The 27,884-nt window shown below is 38.5% G+C and overlaps 1 protein-coding gene across 1 annotated transcript in view; it reads right to left on the reverse strand.

Moving 5' to 3' along the window:
• ME1 (malic enzyme 1) overlaps window positions 1-27,884 on the reverse strand; it is a 185,098-nt gene that overhangs the window by 128,710 nt on the left and 28,504 nt on the right. The window contains exons 2-3 of the mRNA XM_037391683.1: window positions 8,727-8,860; window positions 2,092-2,241 (exon numbers count right to left, since the gene is read on the reverse strand). Coding sequence (XP_037247580.1) covers window positions 2,092-2,241; window positions 8,727-8,860 — 284 coding nt within the window. The remainder of the gene's footprint in view (window positions 1-2,091; window positions 2,242-8,726; window positions 8,861-27,884) is intronic.

Raw genomic sequence — 27,884 nt, forward strand, 5'->3', positions numbered from 1 at the left:
GTAGGACAGAGGAAACTCCACGGGGAACACAGAAAGTTAGCACAATATTATTTATATGCACTGGTAGTTTTATACTGCAGTCGTTTGCTGAGTTGAGAAAGTTCAGCTTGCTATTCCAAAGCCTGCACAATTTATGTATTACTGCTATTATGCCTTGCTTTTGAAAGATTTTTATATCATATTTGAAACTAAAAGGAAAATAAAATGTAAACTTGTTATGTCACACATTAATGATTCAAACAAATCTATAAAATTTTAAACTCTACTAAATTCTCTTTAGAGGAGAGGCTAAAGAGTGGCTTAGTTGCACAGTGCAGAACTCAGAAGTTCTTGTTTCCCAGTATATCTGTACTAACTGCATGTTTATAGTGTAATTTGTTTCAAGTTAACTATACGGATCCATAAATTTATTGGTGACAGCAATGTCAGCTAGGATTTTAGTCTTAATAACTAGAGGAGAAATATTTAGGGCATCTTTTCAAGTCATCTGCAGACAAAAATTCCACCAAATAAATAAAACCCAAACAAACCCAAAACAAAACGCAAACGGTTGACATATTTCCTCTCCCTGTCCCTACCTCCCAAATTGTTTTTTTTTTGCCCATGTCCTGAGTATGCTTAGGATCAGACCAAAGAATGGAGTTCAGGAGTCTGAAAATCTCTAAAGGGGACTGGTGGGTTGTTCCAATTGCTGTGCAAGCTGTGCCTCACCAGTTGCAGACTGACACTCAGCTCAACTGCTGTCTAATTTAACAGGTTTTTTTTTTCTCCACAGATCCTCCGCTGGTCTGGGGAGAAAGTGAAAGGTCCATACGTTGGCAGAGGTGCTCCTTGTCCATACGTTGGCAGAGGTGCTCCTTGTGCAGTATCTTGTACAGCAATGGATATCAAAACAAGGGGCAATGAGACCAGCCTAGGCAAAGCCTTCATTTCCAGACAGACTCAGCACTTCCTGGAAGGCCAATAAAATCACCATGGTGGTAAATACTGAGGGGAAAAAAGGAGATGCCTTCTCTTGCTAGGGGAGGCACCTAAAAGCCACAGATCATTAAACAGGTTTAAGTAAGCATTCTTGAGGTCTTTTTGAACTTTTCAATGTGTATAGATGTGGGAATTCTGCAGTTGGCCAGATGGTCCTGACTCATTCTGTCAGTCACAAGGCCAAAATGATTTTTATGTTAACAACAACAAAACCTTGAAACTGTAAGTCTTCTCCCTCAAATACCTCCTGCTGAAGAATTTGTGAGCAGTCATTTGTTCCCTTTAAACTTGCAAGCTTCTTATTTTCAGTCAATGCCTTGACTGTAAAAAACTTATTTGTGTTAAAACAGCTATGCACATACAGCCCATTTATCTTTTCCTTTGCCAGAAAATCGTACAGAAGGCTCCAAAGTCTTGTTCCAGAGTTTGCACTTGAAGGCACTGCTATACACAAGGTTCTCAGACAGCAACCGCCATAAATCTGAAATTCTGTGGGGTGATGTTCAAGGGCAGAGTGAAACAGAAGCATCTATCCTTCTTTCACACCACTTCCTCATGACTCTATAAATACAGATATTGTATACGGAATAAAAGCACTCCACTGCTTTCCTGATTATTGATTGTTTTTAAGAAGCCTGTAGGTACAATATAACACATCCTTAGTTTGTATACATATTATTTTTATATATATATGTATATAATACCTATAAAATAGATATTTAATAGATAGAAGTATTTATATATACATACACACACTACACACACACACAGAGGTAAAAGTCTATGCTCTTTAGGCTGATAATACAAACCCAAGACCTAAGGATCCATTCTTCTGTGGTCTTGCAACATGCAGACCTTGCAACGTTTAGTATTCTAAAAAGTCAGTTAACGAGATTAATAACGTACTCATGTATTGATACAATGAAAACAACAGTTTTCCCTCTTAATGCAATACAAAATATGGTTTAACGCAGACCAAAAGAGTAGTTTGAATTATCTCAGTTATTGTAGTTTTGGCTTACATTCAGCTGTGTTAGAAAACCCCTGCAGAAACCTGCCAAGAGGAAAATAAGATACAATTACTTTTATTTGAAGTATAAACTTACATACCTTGGCCTCCGAAATGCTAAACCATATTGTTGGCAAGCCAGTCCAACAGTGGGAGTATAAACAATAGGCATGAACCTTTCAATGTCAGAAGTCAGCACTTTATAGAAAAGCTTCTCATTTCGATCCTGAAGACTCATTAGTAGAATATATCTGTGGAGAATTACATATAATTAGACAGACATCAAGTAAACATATAAAGTAAATTCAGGAACACAAAGGTGTTTAGGTAAGTAATTAAAGCTACATGTATTCTATAGCAGCCTCTTTCTTGCTAGGAGTATTTAAACTCCTCCTTGTCTTAATAGCACAAAGGGTTCGGATACAAAGGACAACAAACTGGTTAAGGCAGAGAGAAGCTGAAACCATCACAAAGTTGACAGATTCCACGTACTCAGGAAGCTAATCTCTCACAGGTATAAAACACTATGCTGCAATTGAGTATTTGGTCTGTCAGAATCTAATCCATACATATCAGTTGTTCCACTTGAAATGAGACCATCATTAAATAAAACTTAATTACGTTTACTCTCTTGCCCCCAAAAATTGAAGCAAAAATGTTAGCTTTTTCTGCTCTTGCCTTGATAGAAATTTCGCTTAAATCCAGACTAATACTTCAAATAAATATTTCACCTGAATACTGTAGGAAAAAGCTTTCAAAAACAAACCTTTAGTCCCCGAAGTCTATGTAATGAAATCTGCAATGTTTTATCTCTAAATGGAAGTCAATTTTTGATTGCATTTGAATAAGTGTTATATTTATTTACAAAGAAAACCAATGAGAAGAAAAAAATATCAGAAAAATGACAGTAAAAAATAGTTCATGTTAAACTTGATCTACTTTTGACTACCATCACTCTCATACTGAATAAATCCGCTACTGCTCCAAGGTTCCATCCGGGAGGCCAAATTTCAGTGCTGGGTATGACACATGAGGTGAGTCTATGAGTGACTTCAGGTTATACTAGCTCACACTGGTATGACTCTGGTCACTTTGTGAACACTTAATATTTAGAAATTTGATGATCCTAAACCTCACCTCTTTATTCACTAGCTTTAGTAAGGTGAAGTATTACTTCTAAAATTAAGTAGTCTTCTATACCAATAGGCTTACATAAAAACTAACAATTTATGCATACAATTTACATAGGTTGTTGGGTTTTTTATTTACAAAGGATTACTAATTACTTATATTTAAAAAGTTTAATATGCCCATCATTTTATTACATATGTTGAGGGAATGTACACAACACAGTCATTCCAAAAACCTGGAGGTCTGTGTATTTTATTATTCACATGAACTTTCCTTCAGCATACTCATCACATGTGCCGATAAAATCTGATTCATACTTTAGGAAGATACAAATATAGTCAGGTGATTATGTAACGAAGAACAGTTTAGCAAATCCACATTCGTTACTTGATATCCCTGTATATCAGGGAAGCATTTATTTCACAATTCGCTATATAAACCTTTAACAAGCACTATAAGCAAGGCTACTGCAGCCGGCTTGGCAGCTGGCGACTGTAATGAGGTGACAGAAGTAAGGCAAAAGAGTGTCCCTTCCCTTGTGTCACTAAGGGTACTTTAGACCCTAAGGAGATCTAGAAAAGATCTAGATGGGGGTTTATTTTCTTATTTGCATTTATCATGCCACTTTTATATTCAGGATATTGCAAAGATAATAACTGTGTACTACTTATACTTTCAAATATGACATACTTGGCCAGCCATATCCAAATCAACCTAAGTAATATTATAAAGTGAAAAATACTTATAGAGAAGTATTTTTGACCAGAAGGCTACTTTTCAGAAGTAGATACAAAAGAGCTCTTCTTTCTCGGCACAGTAACTTGCTTAGGGGTATCAACTTTCTCAAAAATTCTTTAAGAGGAAAACCAAAAACGCTTGATCCTCAATGTGGTGTTGGTTGTCATGCATTAGACAAGTATGCATCTTTAGCAACATCCAAGTAATCTACACAACCAAAAGCACTGTGTTTTTAAAATAAATATATTTAAAATGCAGTATTTAATGGAGTCGTTTACTGAAGCCCACATTTAATTGAAAACAAGCAATAAAACACTAAGAACAATCATTTGTGCTATAAAAGGGAAAAAAATATTATCTATCCTCAGAGAAGGAGTCTTGAACAGAGATTTCAGGAAAGAGTTTCAGAGGATGAAAACCAAGGTCTGGAAGTAAGACAGAGGGGATGGCCAAGCATTCACACTTCAGTATGTCAGTTTTCCCCTTGCCTTCACTTCACCTATGCTAGTCTGCTGTTATGAAGGGAATGAAATACAGTGGCAACAGAAGGATATAAACCAAATATTATCCAAAACCCAAAAGAAAACTGACATAACTACCAGAAAATTACTAATGATTTCTTGAGATAACTGGCCCTACTATCACTGGCATGCATTTTACAAGGAAAATGGAAGGGTAAAAAAACCCACAACCAAACCTCGAGTTTGTTTGCTCTTATCTTGCAAAACATGAGAGCAAACAATGAAAGTGGGAGAAAACACTATTATTTTTAACCTGCGTAAGATACTTAGCTCCATTACTTTGCATCATCAGTATCTATATAGAAATGCTACTAAAGACATTTGTAATATAATGTATAAAGAACTGAAAAAAAGCCAACAAAGTAACACTGTATTCTCTGGAAAAGTGATATGATGGAACCTCTCCTAATGTTCACACATCCAGTATAACACTTCACCAGTGTGACTCTGAAGAAAGAAAAGCCCAGACAGAAGATGTGTCAGGGGCAACGATTTCAATGTCAATACAAAGCAAGAAGAAAGACAATTAAGAACATACAGGGGAGAAAAAAAAAAAAAAAAAAAAGATTACTTGCAGAAGCCATTACATCTTTTCCAAATTAAGTTAGAGGAATAGATCTCCTGTTACTGGCTTCCTTTTTGCCAGGCATACTGGGCAATATATTTGCTGCTGTTTCACATTCATTTTGTGTACAAACTCTTGGTATTTCAGAATGCAGCAATTCCATGCTGAAAGTCAGCAAGGGAGTTTCAGCGGTGCCAAAACATAGCATGCCATGGTACTGTCAGCTTGGCTTGATGGATTTACACACATCCTCTTTCCAATCAAAACCAGAGCAAGCTACAATCCTGCCAGTGCAAGATGCTCTCATACACAGCATTAATGTTTCATCAGACTATACCCTTCTGTCTAAGGTACTTAACAGCTTCCACCTCTGCAATATTCAAATGCTTGTACTCAATCTTCTGTATTTGGACATAAACCATGCAGGTATACACACGATAGCAAATTTGAGCTCTACAAGGAAAACAACAGCTTCCCTTCATCTCTTTTCAATCACTGCACCTATGGGAGTGAAGACTATGCCAGATGCATACTGGAAAAAAAAAAATTCTAGAATTAGTATATTTACATTCAGTAGAAGGCAACACCTGCACGCTTTTAGGCAAGGTTGTCCTTCAGCACCTGCCTGTACAGGGAGCGCTTGAGATTTCCTTTCAAGTTCCAGTTAAAATAGTCAATGTCTTCTGGCATTCTCCATCAGTGAAGGCATTCAAGGAGTAACTGCGGTAGGATCGCAGTCACTCTTCCCTTTAAAATGCTTTGATACAAATGTAAATACAGGGACCAGAGTTCACATATTTCCTTGAAGGACTGAGCTCACACATGTAATGCACATGTTCTCAGAGCAGGGTCTCTACTGACATACCACAATAAAATTGTCAGACACCTGACTTACCAACACAGCTGCAAATAACATTTCAATGTGCACGTTTTTCCATGCTCAATTCACACAAGCATTTTATCTCTGCAAAGGAGCCCAAGATGCAACCATTGATAGGCTTAAAAGGAAGCATCTTCTGCGTGCTGATGTTACCAAGTCTTTCAATCAGTGGTCTTAAATATAAACTTACCCATGTAATGAACAAATGATTTTATTTTGCTAAAAACTGGAGAAAACACCACAGCAATATCATGCCCCACTAATATGAGAGGCAAATGTTTTTTTATCACAACGTGGCATGACATGAATAGTCAATCTTGGCCTGCTAGGTGTTCACACAGAATACAAATATGACTTCTTAAAGAAACAGTTTCATTTGAGGGGGACTTGTGGATTTATACAAATTTAATTGTTTAAGGACCAGCCTGATTTCATTTACACAAATCTGCATTGATCAAAGATTACCTCTTATTTTTTAACTGCTGTGGACCTGCATCACACAATCATAGACTGGCTAAGGCTGAAAGTGACCTTTGGAGTTCCCACACCCAATCCCCTGCTCAAAGCAGTCAACAAGAGCAGGTTGTCCAGGAGCATGTTCACTCAGGATTTTAATATCTCCAAGGTTGGAGACTCCATCCCAGCTCACCCTGCATTATAAATGCAGCCACACAGTTTATTCAGACTAAAATTATGGCTGGACCAAAAATTATGGTTGAGAAAACCCCACTGCTACACGCCACAGAATAAGACTGGTAAATAAACATAGCTTTTAATTTTTTTTTTCTTTTGTTAATTAATAAATTCTTAATTGAAGTATTTTGACTAGTGATCACACAGTAAGAACGACTAACTTTTCATAGTTTCAAGTTATTCCTATGAACCAAAGACTTACTAGTTTTCTCAGCCAAAGTACATCACTAAACCCTATTAACAACAACACATTTGCACTGCAAAGCTGCACAGTAAAATATAACCTTTATACCAAAAAAAGACGTTATACTAAAAACTGGCTTTATGGTATAAAATGGCAAGCTAAAGCCTAATGCTCAAGACACACGGATGTAATATGTTTATGTTTGTACTTCTGTTTTAAGAATGTCTGGTCACAGAAGAAGGAGATAAATTTCTTCCATACCCAACTATTTATCTGGAAAAGAGAAAGTGCAAAAGAACACTCATAGGTAGGAAATAATGATATTGAGGTTTTGTTTAATTAATTACATACAGTCATTAAGCTTAAAAGGGACAGATTTTGGGGGAAAAAAAGCACCTGAAGCAAATGGCTTCTGGAAAGCCTTTTTATTTACATTTCTTTCTAAACATAGTTATATTTATTTATACTTGTGTATTATTTGTGTCTATCACACATGCATTAAGTGTACTCAAAAAAAAAAGGTTTTTTTTCCTTCCCCACCCTCAAGACAGACAGATTTTTCTTTCCTTTCTTTTAACATGATAAAGCAAGTTTTCTGCAAAGTATTCCCACAATACTCAGAGACAGTTATTTTTATTTGATGAGTCCCAGTGCAATCAAAACTTCAGTATACGGTGTTTTATTGTGGTTCAAATCAAGCTTTTCATACTCTGTCATTTAAAACTGACAGATTACTTCTTTTTTTCCTTTCCTGCAGGAATTCCTAATTTTAGTGAAAAGCCATTTAAATATCCACTTTTTTTTTTTTCCTAAAACAATATTTAATTAATATTTTGGAAATACTGCTGCTCTCCTCTTGAATTTCACATAGCTAGACTAGTAACTTTCAATCTTGAAGTACTGAGAAATACAAGTCATTTTCTCCTATGACCTGAAGTAAGAGCAAAACTTCTTTGCTAGTTAAGAAAAACAAAATAATGGGGTAAAAGGCCTTTTTTTTTTTTTTTTCCCCTTGCTTTTAAGTTACAGGTAGAAAGAAATTCCAGCAATTCAAGTAGAATCAAACAACTGAAACAGCCTTAAAGTTTTAAATGCCCTGAAACACATGAAATGACAAACTGTATCATGAAGGGAATACTTCAAGGCAGAAGTGAGGAGATGAGGACAGAAGGACAGAGACGGTTTTCTCCTATGGTAATGTCAATGCTTGGTGGGGTCTCCATGAGATTTTACGCTTTGCTACATGCAAGGACTCAGACTAAAACATTCCAGCCTGGGAAGCTACTACTCTTGTGCTAACTGATAATGCCCTCCCTGAGAGCATTTAGAACAGATAACACAGTCATGAGCTCTTCACTTACAAGGAAGGCTGTGCTCATCCTATCCTGCCTCCCTAAAAAACAAAGATTGTGGCAACTTTAAATTATAGAAAAGCCTTGCTACCAACAGACAGGTATCTGAAAGCCATGTTATTACATACAAATAACAAGACAACCCACAACAGAGAAAAAAGCAAGGCATGGGAGTAAAAATAAAGTAGTAGCATCCTAGGGCCTATAAAACACTGAGGGGGGGAAAAACCCAACTATCAGAGTATTCATAAATGTTTAAAGCCCTCCACAGCTTTTTTCTTTAAAAAAAATCAAACACAACAACACTATAGTACATACAGATTTTATATATTTGTTTTAATGCATATGTATCTATATGCATGTAAAAACGTTAGTGACTGTTAGTTTCACTAAAACTTTAGAGTTCATTTGCTTCTGATGACCTTTGTATCATTTAGTTATTGAAATAATAAGTTCATGTGAACGGCACTGGAATATTGCAATTTAAAATTGGGAGTTGATTTTCTGAAGAAAGCATTCTAGCAAAAAAGTATGTATTTAGCTTAATGATTCCCAACCATCAACCACCACAGCTTGAAAAAAAACCCACAACATTTCGTCTGTACTACCATAAAAAAGAAAAAAGGGATTATGGTTTGATAACTGGGGTAAAGTTTCATAGCCATACTTTACCGGTCTAGGTCAGATGTCAGTCTTTCAAAATTCTTCAGAATACCATAAACCTGGGCATCTTGACCAAGAAAGCAAGGTGGCAATAATCCATGAATATTCAACTGTTGTCTCTCCTCCAAGGTAAAAGCCATGCCCTGAAAAATAGAAAAATAAAAAACATTTTTTATACATATATATGAGACACGTCCCTTTTAAGAAAATTCTGCAGCAAAATAAAGGACAGGTAAGGTCAGCATTCGAAAACGTAATTATTAAACAGAATTAGTAATTATGCAATGATTTTGGAAAAAGTTTTTATTGAGTCATAAGAGAACAGGCCCGTACAGTACAATAACTCCAGCCCAGCACAGAATATGTTAAGGACCTCTGACACTGCAGGATTACCAGTAAAAATATTAAGTTACAGCTGAAGAAGACAGCAGCAGTATATTCTCACTTACTCATTTGTTTGGCCACTTTCTAAACACAAAGCATGGATAATATTCATTTTCAGTGTAAACATTATGCTTTTGGTATCTGGAAAATTTTCAAGACCATTAGTATATCTCAGACGTTCATGTGAATTTTCAACAGAACTCTGTGATACAATATAGTCATGTCTATCATTTTATAGTCAAAAAGCCTGATTGAGCACCTACTGAAGTCAGTCAACAGAAACATGGCCATAGCAATGCAAACTTGTTTTTCAAATTCAAATTCCATTACAGTAAGAAAAACCTATACAGACTGACTGGATTTCCTTTACTGCATTCAGAAAAGACATGTAAAAGTATTTAGTATGTTACATGGGCAGTCACAGAATGCTCAACACTTACATCCAGCTTGTGGATTGACAGAGACTGCCAAACAGCTGCTTTTTAATAAGGTCTGTCTAAAATATCTTCGGAAATTACCCAAGCTATTGTAAGAAGCAGATGCCTTTACAGCAGAAACATGACCATGGGTTTAGCACACCAGTATCGAACAGCCTGACTGCTGATTTTTTGTTTTGCTGTGGCAACTACAGCCAGGCAGGACTGACGGATAGCATCAGACCTTTGATAGTTTTAGGGGATATAAAGAATGTCAGAGGAGTTTCTTCCATATGCGACTTATGAAATCTAAACATTGGCTTCACACTAGAGCCACTGGTTGGTGGCTTGACACACGTTACAGCTCTCCTTTAGCATCGCCCTGCACTGCTTCTATGGTAGAATCCGTACTGGCAGATCTGTCTTCGAGGTCTCTCTTAGGTTAACACCAAAAATGTCTATAATCTTTGCAACATGGTTATCACGTAGCTTAAACATATTCAAAAGTTAATGTACTAGAGATTAGATAGCATTCATTACTCTGTCAAGAAGATATACATATGTGTGTGTGTATACACATATGTAGACAAGCCATTACACACTTACCTGATATTCAACACCTACTGTACCACTATATACAAAGTACATTGTTTTTTATGAAAAAATATCTGAGAAAACACCTTGGGCAATATGAAAGAGGAAAAAATGGCAATGGGAATGTTCCTGCATTTACTCTCCTGTGGAAAATGAATACTACTAAGATACTTTCACAACTACCTCTATAAATATACTTCTAAAATTTCTTTGTTTGTGCTACCATCAGAATTAGCTAGGTCAACAAGTGATAGGAAAACCTAGGTAAAGAAAAAGCACAAATATAAAACGCATCCTTCAGTGTACATTTGCACTACTCTTGCCTTTTCCAGAGAACAAATTCACGATCCCTTACACAATGCCATTACTGCCCTTCACACACCACCTAGTGAGTGATACAACATGATAAATACATACCAGCTAGTTTGATTACCTGGACAGGCGTCTTTTCTATTTTCAGAAATAGTCACCTCACAGGGCTCATTCTTAAGAACAAAAGAATACTACAAAACCTTCCTGTCTTTTATTACTCTACACTTCATATACCATTCTTAATCTAAATAAATTTCAAGTGGTTATGTCATTGTTGCTTGGAAAAAAGTAGGAAAAAACAAACGCTTAAGGCAACCCCACCACACTGTCTGCACTAAAACGTCATTAATCAAGTTATTACCCTAAAGTGAAATGATGACCCAAAAAAAGGAAAAGAAAAATTTCATAATGAACATTTCACAGAACATCAAACATTTCCAGAACATGCTTCCCCCACACATAGACATGGAGGGAAACCAAGTTTAATAAAGGTCAGTAACTGTTTTGCTATAGTTTTCCATGCACTCAAGATTTCAAAGGTTTCCAACAGCATACACAAACCCTGTCTTTTCTTGACCCTCCATGAATTTTCTGTGGCCAGATACGTAACGAGTGTCTTCAGCTGCTATCACATCTTGAAAAGACCATGGAGGAAGAGACAGTCAACACTCCTCAGGAGTTTATTCAAAGTTGATCCCTCTTATCTCCGGTAGACTCTTCTTGGCTTTAAAAAAACACACATAAAAGCTATGCACGCGTGCTTACATGCACATACACTTCAGCATGAGTTCCAAATGGCTGGACTTTTGGGAGCTGCATAGTTTTAGTGGATTTCTCAGTGCTGGCAATGAAGTGGCAATCCAATTATTCTCTGCATCTCTCCCCTGTTACTACTAGTTAAATTTTCTGAAAGAATAACATTCACAAAGGTCTGTGTTTTCCTTCACTTTAGGAATAAGATATGTACTTTAATTACCACGATAAAGTTGCCCCTCTTACTGGAAAATAAATTTTATTTAGACACTGGAAAAGTTGATGCATCTTGCCAAGTGCCTTTCTAAAAAAGCACTTTGTCTTGGAATAGCATGTTTTCCACATATTGCTACAGCTTCTACAGTAAATGTTAATTTCTTTTGGACATTACTACAAAAATGCAGCACCCATCTATACCTCCTGCTATACCTGGTTTGAAAATTCTCCACTTGCACAGTCTTATTTGGCACATGTATTATGAATTTTTCAAATTTCTCAGATGGAATGTTAGTTCCTTTCCCCCCCTCACATACCATACACATTCTCAAAAGAATTATCATGAAAACATACCACCTGATGATATAATAAAAGACGGCCATTTTATGAAATATGCGTATGCTATTTCATCTGCTTACAATAGAAAGAGCTCAGCTACATAAAATTTGATGGTTTATGTCTAGATTTCTTCCACTAACTTCTCAGATTCTCGCTTCTACGTCAGAATTCTTGGTTTTCTCCTGTTTCAAGTGCCGTTTCCCAGGCATCCAGCAGAGAGGGCTCTAGGTCCAGCTTGGTTTACACACTCCTTTCTCTTCCCGAGAGCCGCACTTTGTGCTCACCTGGACGGGACACACTTCCACCATCTAAAGTGCTCCCCAGTTGTAGCAAGAGCCGTGGGCATTCTTATTTTTCACTCTGAATTACAAATAAGTTGTCCAAGAAGAACAACGGTGTGACAATCTAAAAGCAGCACAAGGGCATGAGACCACAACCATAAATATTAACCTCTGCCTAAATCGTTTTGATATATTCACTGCTCTATGCCATCAAAAGATAACATATCCAACATAGAAATTAAAAGTATAGTTATTATTAAGCCTCCCATGTAGGGGGTTGCAGTTCTTCAATGGTTGTGTTTATATGCTCCTTTATATGCTCTGGTTTTGGTAAAATCAAGTTGTTCTTCAAACCCTCATCATCCTCTTTTCTCACAAACTTTTTGGTCAAGCTGTTGGGTTGGGGTTTTTTATTGTTCCTTAGACACAAATTCCCTCTTGCATTCTCAATTGTGCAGAAAGCTCTTTGAGTCTGTTTTTTCCATTTTCATTTTCAAGAAGTTTGACTCACTGCAAACGCATTTAATTCTGAATCCGTCTCTCCATTTGTAATGTTGTGAAGTTTTGTAATTGCAGCAGTGATTGCTATTACTGCAGATTACTCAGTAGTCTTTCATTATTTAATCTCTACAGGTTTATCAGCTCAGCTCTTAACTATATATTGTCTGCCCAGCCTCTCTTTTTTCCCCCCAAACCCCTCAACTACAAGATTGTTTTATTGTGACATGTATACGTGTTCAGTTGCAGTACTGAAAAGCCATAAAACAGAATAAACAGCACAACATCATCTTGTATCAGATAGCTTTTTGCACTGGCTTTCAATTGAATTCTCTGGCAATGTTTGAGAAAACAGAGAGCATGTTCAAAATATTTCAAGAGCTGTTTCAGCCTATGTTCAGACAAGTCTTACCCCTTAACGCAAATCAGATTGCATTGACATAGTTTTTGTTTAGATAGCATATCTGAAGCTCATCTAATTGCTAAGTTTATAAAGACTTCTTAAGAAAAAAAGACAGTGCACTAAAGTAATGTGTGTATCCTGTTTGCACACTAACAAGATTCAGCTTCACTAAAGGAGCCAGAACCATCTCCAAACAGTATTCATTGCAGGGATCCTCCCCCAGTTTCTTTCAGGACTTAGCCCTCTTTTGTTTCAGTAGGCCAAAATTTCTGGTTTTAGAAACTCCTACTCATTTAGGAAAAAAAACTTATTTCCTTCTCTTGGCCTCACTGCAGGTATGCCGCAAAGCCATTAGGTTGACAGCACGCAGAAGGAGCCACATCCAAGGTTCTCTGACTCAGTGACTCTCTCCTCAGCCTCTGGTAGGAGAAGATCAAGACCCGTAAAACTCCAGGTCATCCCTGGAACTAAGGAAACAATCATCAACACCAACATCCAAACTCAAGCGCCCACGTATATATTTGAGCTGACTGTGTCTGTGGAGGGGGGAGGGAAGAAATGAAGAGCAAGGTAAAAAAGTATAGCAAGGAGGTATATCTAGAAGTACCATCTATTCTACAAGAAAGAGATCTTTTGGATTGCTGTTCTAAGGTATTACTAAAGAAAAATCACACTCTCTGAAGTATTTTGGGAACAACAGGCAAGCAGGTTCATCATTGTCTCAGAGTCCATCAAAGAGTAAAAAAACCTCTCCATTAAAAAACTCATTCTATGTATCTAAATCATAAAAGTAACCCTGAGCAGAGTAAAAGAGGTCAGGGAGCACTCTGCCAGGCAAAGCTCAGAGAAAATCCCACAGCTTCCTGAAATACAAGTCTGCTCAAGAGCTGAACCAATTCTTTGAACCAATGGACTTGTAGAACCCTACATTTCCATATTCTTAAAAAAAAAAAAAAAAAAAAAAAAAAGGAAATGCAAACAAGATGAATGCTCTTGGCTAAAAGACCAAAAACATTTTCTGGTTACTGGAGAAGAGGTTTTTTCCCCCAAGATGTGTCAAATGACAAATCAGTAGTTGCCAGTCGCATATCACCTCTTACCGCTCACACCATTTTACGCACAAGGCTTCAGGAGAAATTCAACTGCAGAACTAGACACAGTCCTTAGGAAAGCATGATCTTTGATATGCATAACTAGTACTGTTAAGGAAGAATCCAAGTCAAAATTAAGAAAACAATTTTCTTTTGCTTTATTTTAAGGAAAATCTCTTAGGCTGAGGAAGCAACAAAATGTATGTATAGTCCTGCTAGGTATGAGCTACTTAAAGAGTTTCAGGCACCCAAAATATCATAAGCCCCCTTAAGAACAGAATATTAAAAAAAAGCCAAACCCCAAAAAAACCCCTGAATACAACCGTGCAAAATTTTACATGTTCAAAGAATTTTTTATAAAATCTCTATAAAAATATAGCGCACATGATTTATCAAGTGCTATAAGCTACATTTAAGAGTTTAATGATCTGCACATCCAATTGAGATATTTTATATAATTAGTATTTTTAACAAACCACCTTAAAAACAGGCAAAAATCACATTTTACAATCATTTGCCTTCCATTTCGCGTTTTTATTATCTGAACATGACTTCAGAGAAACCATACAAATACTTTAAATACTACATGCCCAACGCTCATTTCAAGGCACAATACCCCAGGAAATAGTTAGAATAACTAATCTGAGCGCACTCTGTGTAATAAACTCATTCTGCTGAAAACAAATGTGGTTCATGGCAAGGCACTGGGCTTGGAGCATTACATGTGGCTAAAGATGTTAGTGTTAGTTCTCTACCCATTCTTGTCATGACTGACAAAAAATATTATAAGCACAGGCGAGACTAATGCAGCTATCTGCGTGAACATCTCTTCTGCAGCCAGCACTTTAGGCCAGACTAGTCACACAAAGCATCCCTGCAGGTAAGGAGAGGGGAGTAATTTTTTTAACAGTGCAACTTCACACATAATTTTCTGTCACCAAGGGTCTTCTTTCGGACCTGAGGAAAAATTTAGCTCTGCAAACCAACAATTTACATTAACTCAGAGCTTCACATGCCTTCTTAGGAATGATTTGTTGTAAAAACTATATGCAAAATACGGCCTTGAATAGCAGAATCCAATTTTGATGATAAAAAATCAGGATTATTAAAATTTTAGAGACAAAAAGTCTCTTTTAAATGGTACTCTTGAAGACAAGGGAGAAAGATGACAAGTACAATTACAAGTTGGTAAGAAGAAAGGGTATGATCAGCAACAGAAAGTTACCACAGTTTGAAGATGTGTAGCCTTGAGTTAAGAAATGAAAACTGAATATGAAAATGCAAACCTTCTGTTGTAACCCTCTGGTAACCCACACAGAAAAAAGCTCAATGAATTTTCAGAAGCAAAGATTAGCAACCATTTGCAATGAAATCTTGTTTAAGATACTCTCAGACTGCAAGTAGAAAAGTCACTGATGAGACAGAACTGCCATTTAAAAAAAAAAAAAAAAAAAAACTACAGTAGTTTTTTCCCCAAAACGATGCTCAGATCCCCACATGGGCATTTAGTGGGGCACATCGATCAGTTATGGATTCTGCATTTTGGATTAAGGTTTAAAAATGGTGATTAGCAATCCACTCACTTCTTTGGCAGAGGAACTGTGGGTTTGTTGTCTTTACACAGTACCTAGCACACAGGTACCTTGGCCCAGAGCCGAGATCCCTAAAACAGCAGCGAATCCTGCTACCAAGTGCCTGCACTGGAGCTTGGAAAGGCCAGGCACATACAGGTAACCACCCTGGCTGGCAGGGGGAAGGAGAAAGTCAGAAAAGGAGGACTGGTGAAGTGCAAACTGCAGAACCCAGTTTAGATAAAGGACTTGTGAACAGGCATGCATCAGGACTTGTGAGACTGCAAGACACACTGAAGGTAAATAAAAATAATAATAAAAAAAAAAACTTGTATAGTTGTATAGTTGATGGGCACAGCACTGACTGTATAAGCAAAGAAGGAACTGTCCTAGTTTCAACTATAAAATACCAAAAGGCAGAGGTTCTGGTTTATGCATATTTTTTAAACACAGCTTTTTAACAAGTATTTAAGTTGAAGAACTACATTCTGCCATTTGGCATTTATAATTTCAAGGCTGTTTTTCCAGAGTTGTGGTTTATCTGCTGCAGCCTGTTGAATGCACAATTTTTTTGCAGTTTTCAGGAAAGCTGAGAGATCTGAAGTATATTCACAGCTCAATTCTAGGTCCATACGATTTTCAAAAGCCAACTTAAAAAGTCAACAGGGGAAACTGAAACAAAAGTCAAAACCAGCTTCCAACAAATAAAGGACAAATAAATACAGTAGCTAATAAACACATCCAGGGACTTATGACTCAAAACTGATGCAGATGGCCAGAAGGAAATCAGACTTCTCTTGGCAAATTCATCATGGGAATGTGTGGGCAGCTTGGCAGCCTTGCAGTGAGCTGATACAGTGATTGCATACAAGCATGATTCAGACCAGCACATCAGAAATGACTCATCATAGCATTTCTAATTTAGCAGCCTTCCTTTAACCTACTGTAAGCAATTATCTGAGTAAGTAAGCAAACCTATTTTAAGTAACTTTTTGTATATATGTTTTATTATACATATACGCAGTAAAATCTTTTTGCATTGCACAATCCCTCCTCACGTTAAGTCTGTGAAGGCTGTATTACACAAACAGCACACAATAACAAGCTGAACAGTAAAACAAGTCACCCAGATAATGATATATAAAAATATATCACATGCTGTAGTATAATGTAGGATGGGACTGAATCTAGTTAGACACTAAATTAGGTGTTCATACGCAGTGTAGGTAGCTATCCCTTCCATGATAAATATAGAGTATTTAGTACTGATTAAAATAAAAAGCCTAAAGATCCAGCTCACCCTAGAATAGTTACCTTGTAGTCAGTAATTCCAACTGCTCCAATGACTATACCAACTATAGATCAAATCCAGATTTGTACACATAGGCACCTGCTGTCAGCTGAGAGGCTGGAAGGTGCTGGAGAAATCAACACTGAATAGCTCGTTATGGCAATGATATCAGCTATAAATCAGCTGCATGGGAGACTTGCACAGCAACAGATGAAAGCCAGGCACAACACTCCTCTGTATCTCAAAGGGCACTAGATGCTTACATGTGGACTGCTGCATCAAGCCCCGATTGTCCTTTTGACGCCTCAATCCACACGTCCCATTAAAAATCATCTTACCCTGAATCCTTCATATTATTACAGGAATTTTTAATCTAAAAGCAACCAAAAAAATGCAAAAAACTAGAGCTGCATTTGTACGCTGGTTGTCTTAAAAGCATATTTCACATAGTTTTAAAGACATAAAATTATCTACAAAGTACATGTAAGGGGACAGAAACGCCCAGCACCAACCTCCCAAACCTGTACGTCTTACAGCACCTGCAGCTGAAATGGTTAAGATGCTCAGGGAGAGCTGTGTTAGAGCAAGATCTGCAGAGGTGCCTAGCCTCCCGCTTCTCAGGTGAGAGTAACAATCCCACAGTTTAGCAAGCATGAGCTGGTGTGAACGTGCTGCTCCATAGGCCCCCTTGTCCGTGGATAGAAAGTACCTTCCAGAACACAGGAGGCAACACTGTGCCCGCCGAGAGGCAGCATGTGAAGCCTCCCAAGATCTGCTGAGCTCCAGAGACAGGTCATGCTGCTCACTCCACAAGAGCTGAAAAACTCCTCACACCCAGAGTCGTCAGCTGTGCACGAGGACCCCAGCACACGCTCCCCTCAAACCGCGCAACTCAGACCACATCCAGGGGGTGGCTGCTGCATCCAGACAAGGGCTGTGGAGAGATACCTGATGAAACCAGGGGCCCCGAGGGACTTTCTGAACACCCAGCTCAAAGGCGCATCAGTACAAGCCCCTGGGGCTGCCCTCCCCAGGGCTGCTGCTCCCACCCGGGGGCTACAATGAACATGTGCATGAGCGAACTGCAAGCTGGCTCAACTGGCAGTTATCTGTAGTAGCTTGATTCTGTCAGTAATAACAGCTAAATTCATAACAGACTTACTAAACCACGCTGGTTGTGATCTGTATCTCCCCTGACTCAGTCCCCTAGCAGGGACATCGCGCCTGGGCAGAGAGACCCGTCTCAGCTCTCTTGGTTGCTGCTTGCAGACAAGACCAAACAGCAGTGTGAAACACAGCTTAAACTGTAGAGCCAAAGCTGAACAAATATTCAGAGGGGTTTTTTCGTCCATGGCTATTTCTGAGCCATTTTTATTAGTTTAAAACTCCCTTGGGATGTGTTGACCCTGCAAGAGGCCTACTTAGGAAAGCTCTGGCTATGGGAACTATTTGGAAGGAGACAACAGCAGTTTACAACATCGCTTTCCAATTTGTTGAACATATTTTTATGACAATTTTCAACACAGTTTACCTATGCTATAGATTAAAAACACTTCAGAGCTCTAATCCCTTGGATGACTCATAGTAGCAAAATTAATCTTGTTAATTACTGCCTTCATCAATCTTGTCTGTCTTCTACAGATGTATCAATGTGCAGCTGCATTTTTCAAATTAGAAATTATGGCCACAGGAATTAAAAATTCCATGCATGACAGTGATCTTGTTTTTAAATAAAAAAATCACTAAGTTTTACTCAACCGTATCTGAAATTCTACTTAACAAGTTAATTCACATGTATAGTAGATGCTGTGAGTCAGTAGTGGTATAACTCTAATCAAGGATGCCTGCGATGCTGCCAGTGGAATAACTAACATGGAATCTCTATTTCTGAGTGAATTTTAGACAAGCATAGTATCAGCTGATGTGAATATGTTGCTAACCAGAATGATTCCAAATAAAATGCCAAATAAAAGCTAACTGCAATAATTTTATAAAGTACAGTCTCCAAGTATGCAGTCTCCAATGCACAATATTTACATTTGAAAAATCAGATATTGAGATATGATTTTCATGTAGGTAGAAGAGGAATTTCAATGGCTGCCAAAAATTCCATCTGTCTAAAATAAGTACTTAACCAAATACAGGTTAGTAAGCTGTGAAATCCTGAGGGGACTTCATAACCTGATATGCTTAACAGATTTTATTGTTGCCTTTCAGAGACTAAACAGATTACCAACTACCGTATTCTGGGCTTGTGATAAAACTGAGCAACAAATTTCTCTTCCCTAGCATGATAAATAACACAAATATTTTAAATAAATAAAAACTATAACACAGAATTGCTTAGAGGATGGCAGAGGCCAATCTCAATGCTAAGGTCCTCGCTTCTAGCACTGCAATGGTATAAATGAAACCTAAAGAAACAGTCCAAGATAATGCAACACAAATGGACATGAGCAGAAAGAAATGGCAGAAGGCACCTTTCTGCAGAACGACTGCAAAGAAGGTGCAAACTTGAGGCTTGTTTGTGGGCAATTAAAAAAAAAAAAAAAAGAAAAAGCATCTTCTACATTATGACAACTCAAAAAAGTAAATCTTTCCTCTGATGAGCTGGCTACTAAGTGCCTACTTGGCTTGCAGTTGCTGATACACAGATGCCTGACATCTATGTTTTCCTTCTCTCCCAGTTTCATCCCGGGTAGGTGCTTTTCTTGACCCATAGCTGCTCCTACCCATGTGGTCCTCAAGCTGAAAGATGACTACATGGCAACAGCTCCTTCCACACCTTTAACAGTACCAGCATCATCAGCTTGGGAGGATTCTCCCTACTGCACCGATGTGGTGAGAGGGAGACTGGCCAACCTGATGAAACTTGAAGATTTGACCCAAGAGCCAAGGGTACTGAATTGTGCTGACATCAGTCACACAGATGATCACATTACCCATGGGTAACATACTGTTTCACTGTGTCTAAAAGTTATGTGTCTATTTGAAATTAGTCCTCTGGGGACCCTCCACAAACTATGGAGAAAGACTGAGCGGGACTCTGGAAGGTACCCTTTTCTCTTTTTTGTACTATAATGTAAACAAGTATTTCAGACTAAATGCATGAGGTGAATTCTTTCCATTGCCATAGGCAATCCAGGATTTCTACTACCACACTCTATGACCTGTAAGTTTTTTGGTCATATGCAGTCATAGCATATATTGCATGCCTATCAATCATTTCCCATGCTACAGATTGCAACTTACTTTTCCTTTTGTTATCTCAGTCTAAGAGCTGGTAATACATGTATACATGAAAATGGCAAAGCCTATCCAAACCCTTTGTTTGGGGAGCCTGCTTCAACCAACCTTGGCATTTGTTCTCAGAATTCAGCAGTACATTAACACCAAACTGTACAATAAAATCAGTACATTAAACCCAAACTTTTGCAACGTGCAAAATCAACACTCTGAATGTACCTAATCTATAAGCACATCCTTAATTGCTACCCAGCAGGTAGATATTTGTTCCATTCTTGCCATAACAGTAAATATCCTACTTGCAATATTCTCTTATAAGTAGAAATCTATTCCTTCTCACTGAAAAATCACTGAAAATTCATGTTATCACAAAAAGTGTTATCACAAAATGACAAAGAACAATTGCCAAATTACAACTTTGAGTCAGCTGACCAGCAAATAGCAACAGATTCTCTTCTTTAATCACAAAGTAAACATTTAAAGCTGTACATAAGAATATATGTACATTTGTATCTATATATGTAATCTGTATTATTACCCTGTTTACATCCCTTTTTTTTAAAAAAAAAAAAAAAGTTCATGTGCTTTAGGACAGAGGCCCATCAACGATCAGGTGACCATACAGCATCTGCTTCAGATGACATTAACTAGCTGTTTCAGCTGTAGTTCTGTTCTGTACAAGTGTCACAGTTAGAACTAACAGAAATATTTAATTTTCTTTGGTGGAATACGCAAAAAGCTTTCATGTTTTAAAATTCTGGTTTTGGTAGGATTTGTTTTCATTATGTCAGCCTTTAACCCAAGTAAGTATCTTCATTTAATGTACCATGAAGTTTTGCAAGAGCATGGTGGCATATGGTACATCACAATATCCCACCAGCACCCACTATATGTTTCTTGGTCAAACCCGAATTTATATTTGCACATTGAAATAGAAGAACTAATGGGAAGTAGCTGCTACATGCCTTTGACAGAAAGGTATCTTTAAAGAGACAATCCTGCCCATAGGTATATTTTCCTTACTTGATTTATAATCTACAGCGTGACCAAGTTCCTATTCACATACCAAAATTTAGATGTCTTGATCTGTAAACTGAATCCCAGCTGATATCATTTCTAGTCAGCAATAGATCCAAGACTCAAATACAAACCTTCCCAACACCTCCAATCTCAAATTCCTACTTACAGTAAAGTAGTTGTCAGCTTTTCTTTAAACTGATTTATTCTTGCAATAAAAATATTGTGCAGTGCCCATGCACATTTTACTTTTATCATCCAAATGTTTTGTAACCAAGTTTTCCAGAAAAGTCTCATCAAACCGATACTCAGCCTCTTAACGCAAGACCTGTTTTCTAAGTAACACAGTTGACTTATTTTACTAATACCAGTACTGACTTGGACTGAACTGGGTGCAACAGCGTTTTCTTGCTGGAACTTCCCTCAAGTCAAACAGGTCTCCTGGATACATCCAGGCTATGCAACTCACTAGCAGAAATGGCTGGCTCCAGTGACATGCATGTGGAAAGCTAACATCAAATACCTAAACCTAAAAAAACGTATGTACCCCCGATTTCTGGTCTAAGCATCAGCACAGCATCACTTACCCTCAATAAGCAAACAAATTGTAAGCCATCAGTGAAGCCTTGCAGACTAGGAACAAGAGGGAATAGCTCTTAAGTAACCCAAGTATCCCAGTCTCTAAAAGAAGCACCCACAGACAGATGTACTTCCCTTACTGACAATGGGCATTTAATGGGTATTGGGAAACGTGCAGGGCTATCAAGAACACTGCAGTTTCTCCCTGAAAAAAATATACAAGTGCATATGCAGAATTGCAGACCTTTCCCCGAAACCGTAATCACCAATCTCTTCCTTCCACAGTATCGCCAGAATTTATTGATGCTGCCACTCTGAAAAGTAACTTTTCCCTCCCTCCTTCTCCCCAGGCATCCCCAGCTGAAAAGAGCTTTGCGCTGCGCCTGTGAGGAGAGAAACAAAACTTCTAATTAAGACACACAGAAATGAGAGACAAGCATATGATGATTCCTTGAATAATATTGGATAGATTGTAAGATATCTAGTATGCAGCTGTAGTACTGAACCACTCTACGATCACAGTTGACTTGCACTACCCTGACATCCTAAGTCCAAGCAACCAGCCAGGTCTTACAACCTGGAAAACAAACTCTGGGCTTGCGATCTAACCACCTATCTTCGGATCAGCATTGTGCAACCATTAATTTCTCTCTTCTTAAAGGCAGTATCACATAACCAGTAACTGCAAACAATAAATCACACTGCCTTCTTCATTAAGCAAGTAGAAATGTTAGCTAACTTAATTGGCTTCAAAAAGAATTAATAAAAAAAATATGGCGAAAGATAATATTACTAGGTCATTATACTTCACTTTCTGATAAACTATGCCAGACAGAGTTATATTACCTAAAATGTAATTTAATTTCCATGGCCTCAACCCTTATTTTCCAGACTATATCAGATGGCTATTCAAGAATGTAAAAAAAAAAAATATATCTGTGTGGATAATAATGGTGAATGTTTTTATCATGTTTAATGCAAAAAACAAAAAAACACTCCCAAAAAACAACCACTCTGAACTTCACTATAAATCTGTGCCAAATACTTAATCCTTGACAGCTTTATGAAATGTTGGGGGCTATCCTACCACTCTTTTCCCTTTACAAAGTACAATACAGTGCAAGTGTAAAAGCAGATGGCTTTTATAGTCAGAAACGAAAACACTAAGAAAAAGAAAATTCTTCAGATAACAGACCCATCTCTAACACCTCTGAAAAAGTGCATCATCAAGGGCCTCACAGGATTCTGACCATGCATAAATCAAAGCATTCACTGAGGAAATAATCCAATCCTGTTTTGAAGCAAGAAATTCTTCTACTCATATACATATAGCCAACATAAATATAACAAAAAACCCTCTCCATTTTTTTTTTTTGGCAGTTCGTAGCACATTTGCATGCTTCATTGTCAGTAGTATCAAAACTTGGTGTGTGGCGGGATGACCCTGGCTAAATGCCTGGTGCCTACCAGAGCCACTCTATTGCGCTCCCCTCCTCAGCCGGACAGGGGAGAGGAAATATAATGAAAACTTTGTGGATCAAGATAAGGACAGGGAGATCCCTCAGCGATTACTGTCACGGGCAAAACAAACTTGACTTGGGGAAATTAGTTTAATATATTTCCAATCAAATCAGAATAGGATAATGAGAAAATAAAACCCAAATGTTAAAACATGTTCCCCCACCCCTCTCCTCTTCCCAGGCTCAAGTTTACTCCTGATTTCTCTACCTCCTCCCCCCAGCAGCGCAGGGGGACAGGGAGCGAGGGCTGGGGTCAGTCCATCACACATTGTCTCTGCTGCTCCTTCCCCCTCAGGGGCAGGGTCCTCACACTCTGCCCTGCTCCAGCCTGGGGTCCCTCCCATGGGGACAGTCCCCCATGAACCTCTCCATGGGAGTCCTTCCCACGGGCTGCAGCTCTTCAGGAACTGCTCCAGCGTGGGTCCCTCCCAGGGGGTGCAGTCCTTGATCACACTGCTCCAGCGAGGGTCCTTTCCGCGGGTCCACAGGTCCTGCCAGCAAACCTGCTCCAGCAAACCTGCTCCTCTCTCTCCAGGGGCCACAGGTCCCGCAGGACCCTGCCCCGGTGTGGGCTTCCCACGGGGTCACAGCCTCGCTGGGGCATCCCCCTGCTCTGGCGTGGGGTCCTCCACGGGCTGCAGGTGGAAATCTGCTCCACCATGGATCTCCACGGGCTGCAGGTGGAAATCTGCTCCACCATGGATCTCCACGGGCTGCAGGTGGAAATCTGCTCCACCATGGATCTCCACGGGCTGCAGGTGGAAATCTGCTCCACCATGGATCTCCACGGGCTGCAGGGCACAGCCTGCCTCACCGTGGGCTGCACCACGGGCTGCAGGGGAATCTCTGCTCCAGCGCCTGGAGCAGCTGCTCCCCCTCCTTCTGCACTGGCCTGGGGGTCTGCAGGGTTGTTGCTCTCACATAGTCTCACTGCTCTCTCCCATTGCAATTTGTTGTGCAGATTTTTTTTCCTCCTTTTTGAATATGTTATCCCAGAGGCGCTACCACTGCTCAGCCTTGGCCAGCGGTGGGTCCGCCTTGGAGCTGGCTGGCATTGGCTCCATTGGACACAGGGGAAGCTTCTAGCAGAAGCCACCCTAGTAGCCCCCTGCTACCAAAACCTTGTCATGCAAACACAATACATAGTGAAAGAATGTATAAATAATCAATAGTTTTCTTTTCTTTACATACATTGTTAGTTTTGCTTAGTATGTAGCAATGAAGCACCTGTTCCATGACTGGGTCTTTTTTCTATTTTGAATTCTTAAACACTCAGAGTAGCCATCAGCAACCACACTCATTACTAGAACCACAGGCAAAAATTATCACAGCATCTGAAATAGAAGCTAAGGCATAGAAGAGTGCAGATAACTTTGTCATACAGTTATACATTTTCCTGAAAATGATAAGCTTATCTGAACTTTGCTACTATTTTGTTTCATTCTATCTCCTTAGTTTAAGGCTGGAGGGAAAGAAAATCAAGGACCAGATTAACTAAGAAGGCAAGCTCTTAAAACATAAACTAAGCGGGAAAAAGAAGATACAATGAGCTCAGAATTTTAGCACGAGCTCCGATAGTGTTACCTAAAACTGTCATTTAACCAGTTACGGATTGAAAGCAAAGCCATGCAACAGCCCTCCACAGCACGCAAAAAGTTAGCTGATCGAAGAAAGTTTTCTACTAATGGCAGAACAATTTCACTTAAAACTGCTGTACCAGATGGATTCTTACAGCTCTGCTTTTGCCAAGATACAACCTGTATATCAATTGTATCTGCTTAGAATCTGCACAGGAAAGAACAGGCTGAAATAAACCATGGAAAAAGCTTTGATAAAATGCAGTATATCACTTTTCATTTGACTGGTCTCCAAAAGAGCTAAACTTGTCAAAGCAAATACTTGATTAAAGAAAAGTGAGTATTATGGAAATAAAGCCTGAATGGTATTTAAGGAAACCAGCCAATATAAAAACATCTGAATTTTCTATCAGGCACACAAGGGTTCTACCTGAAAGGAAATTCACGAAGGTGAAAAAATGCCAAGAATCCCCTCCCAGCAGACCCGATTCACTTCAAGTTGCTACTGTTTTCAAAGAAAATGAAGGATTTACTCGCCCTTTTATCCACCTGTGCCACTCACAGAGAAACTCAAGTCTAAACCAACACGAAAACAAAAACAAAACAGAAAAAAACCAACGCACTGAACAAAACAAAATTATTTTAACACTTTCCTATGCCAACACCGAAGAACATATCCTGGCATTAAACACAAGCACATTTGATTGAACCTGAAGGAAATGTTGCCCCTCCATTCCCACTTTTCACATTTTCTAGCATCCAATTATGCAGCCTCATTAGAAGCTTTTTCTAGCTACCTAACTGCTGCTTTTCATACAGGAAACTATGGTGCCAGATCTACCATTTGCACAAAATGAGAACCAATATCTTGTTTAAACCTGATTAATGTGGAGTAGGCATTAACCACTCCCCTGATATAAGCCTGTTCTGGACACACTGATCCAGCAGATCTATAAACACAGTGTTTACACAATATAGTAGAGGAATTGGTAACATGGAAGAGGAAGTAGTTTTGAGGTAAACTGGCAAAACACAGCCTTTTCAGGATAATAGCTAAGACATTAAAAAAAAAAAACCCAACATTTATGCAATGAAGGCAAAGTATAAGACTGTGACAGATCTAAGGGTCTTTTAAGACTAAGATTTTTAAACCTAACAGGGTTTAAGTTTTACATGGGGTCCTTCTTAAAATACCTATTTGCAACATATTTTAGGCGACAGTGAGAGATGTACTCAAGCTAAGAAAGATAGCCATTAATTTTCATCAGTTTCATAACCACTTAACTACAGAAAATGCCCACTTCCTGAAACATTTCAACAATCCACAGTAATGCGAACCAGACCTAGAAAGACCAAAATTACGACCCTTTCAAGCAAAACTGAACAAAAAAATACAGTAATGCAACCAACTCAGAAAGACACTTGTGTTCTATTTGTTTGTTTGTTAGCCTCCACATTACAAATTAGCACACTCACTAAACTTTATTAGTTCCTAAAGTCCAAATGGCATATTCTTATTATTCATTACAGGTGATGGAAACAGGCAAAAAGGCCCTCAAATAACGAGGACTATATTAAAAAAGCAATCCTCTCCACCAAAGTCCTAGCTGAAATCCATGATGCAGTGGATCCACATGACTTGAGCCAGCATCACTTCCAGCATTATCCTCCCTGAAAACCCAAGGAAAAGCTTCCTTTGGGGTGCATTACCTTTCTGGACACTGTTATGCAAAACTTTTTATGATTTGGTTGTTTGAAAGGAAAATGCAGCCCTTTCTTTGCCATTCTTAATAAACAAAGTTTAAGATTCACAAAGTACCTGACAATTAGAAGACCAGCCGACGAAGAAGAGGAAAGCGTAACACAGAAGTACACTGTGCTTCTCATTCATCTAGTGCATGCAATGTAGCTGAAGCCATCACTGGGAATTTTGATTTATTAATTTTACTGTTTCTACACATATTTGACAGTATACTTTATTTCCAGTTTGGCAGTAGATAACCTTCAAATGTATCCGTTGCACGCTATTATGGGAACTCCCACATGAGTATGTTAAGGATCTGCACTGTCTTCAAGGGCAAGAAAGGGAGATAAGAAAAGAAACGGATACAAAAAAATCCAACATTGACACATTTTGACATCAAGGCAAAATTTTCCTTTCATGTGTGTCAGGATTTTACTCTAAAAGATGAAAGGATCACAAAAAAAAGGCTCCAAAAAAATGAAACAAAATGCACATAGTTACTTTCTCAACTCAAACAGCAAAACAAATTGAACCAAAAGTGTTTCAAAGAGCACAAAAACTTGCTCTTTATCTTCAGTCACCAAAACTGCCTTGTTGGGGTTTCAGACAGCTTACGGTAGAAACTACAGACGGAAAAGTAGACCATATTCACAGTGGTTGTCTGTACCTCGACTACCTATACTGTAGTAATACTGCCAGACACTATTCAAACTGTTTCACATGAAGGTATAGGAGCCTTCAGACGTTTACAATCACTCCTGATGACCAGGTACCTGAAGCTTGATGCCCAGCTAAAAATCTTTAGTTATTTTACCATTGGTCCTGACTGTTTTGCCAAATGTACCACTGTTTGTTGTGTGAAGGGGAAGCAGCTATCCTCCAAACCAGAGTGGCTGGCTTCAAGGCTGGCTCTCCTGCTCCAAAAGGGCTGGTCTCAAAAGTGGTTTCTGGTGTTGTACAGAAGCACCAGTTTTAAATCCCTCAGCATAGCAAAGCAATCCCTGAAAGGAACAGATTTCTGTTCTGAGTACTGGCACCCAAAATAAGAGCATATGTCTAAGCGATAATATGCAAAATTTTCCAATGACAGCTTGTTTTTCTAGTAGGAAAAGTGATTTACATAGACTGAACTTTAGGATCCATTTACAGGATTCATGAGAAAAAATGGTTTCCTTGTAGTAAAAAACCCACTTCTCACTATACACAGGAAGCAAACTTTAGTACTGCAAAGTCACTAGCCTTCCTGAGGACACAGACCCCATTTAGTTGTGTCTATCTGCCTCTCACAGCGGCCAAAAGACGTAGCTGACTTTTTTCCTAGAAAACAAGTAAAAC

The sequence above is a fragment of the Falco rusticolus genome, chromosome 6 (assembly GCF_015220075.1).
Source record: "Falco rusticolus isolate bFalRus1 chromosome 6, bFalRus1.pri, whole genome shotgun sequence".
In the NCBI taxonomy this organism is placed as follows: domain Eukaryota; kingdom Metazoa; phylum Chordata; class Aves; order Falconiformes; family Falconidae; genus Falco; species Falco rusticolus.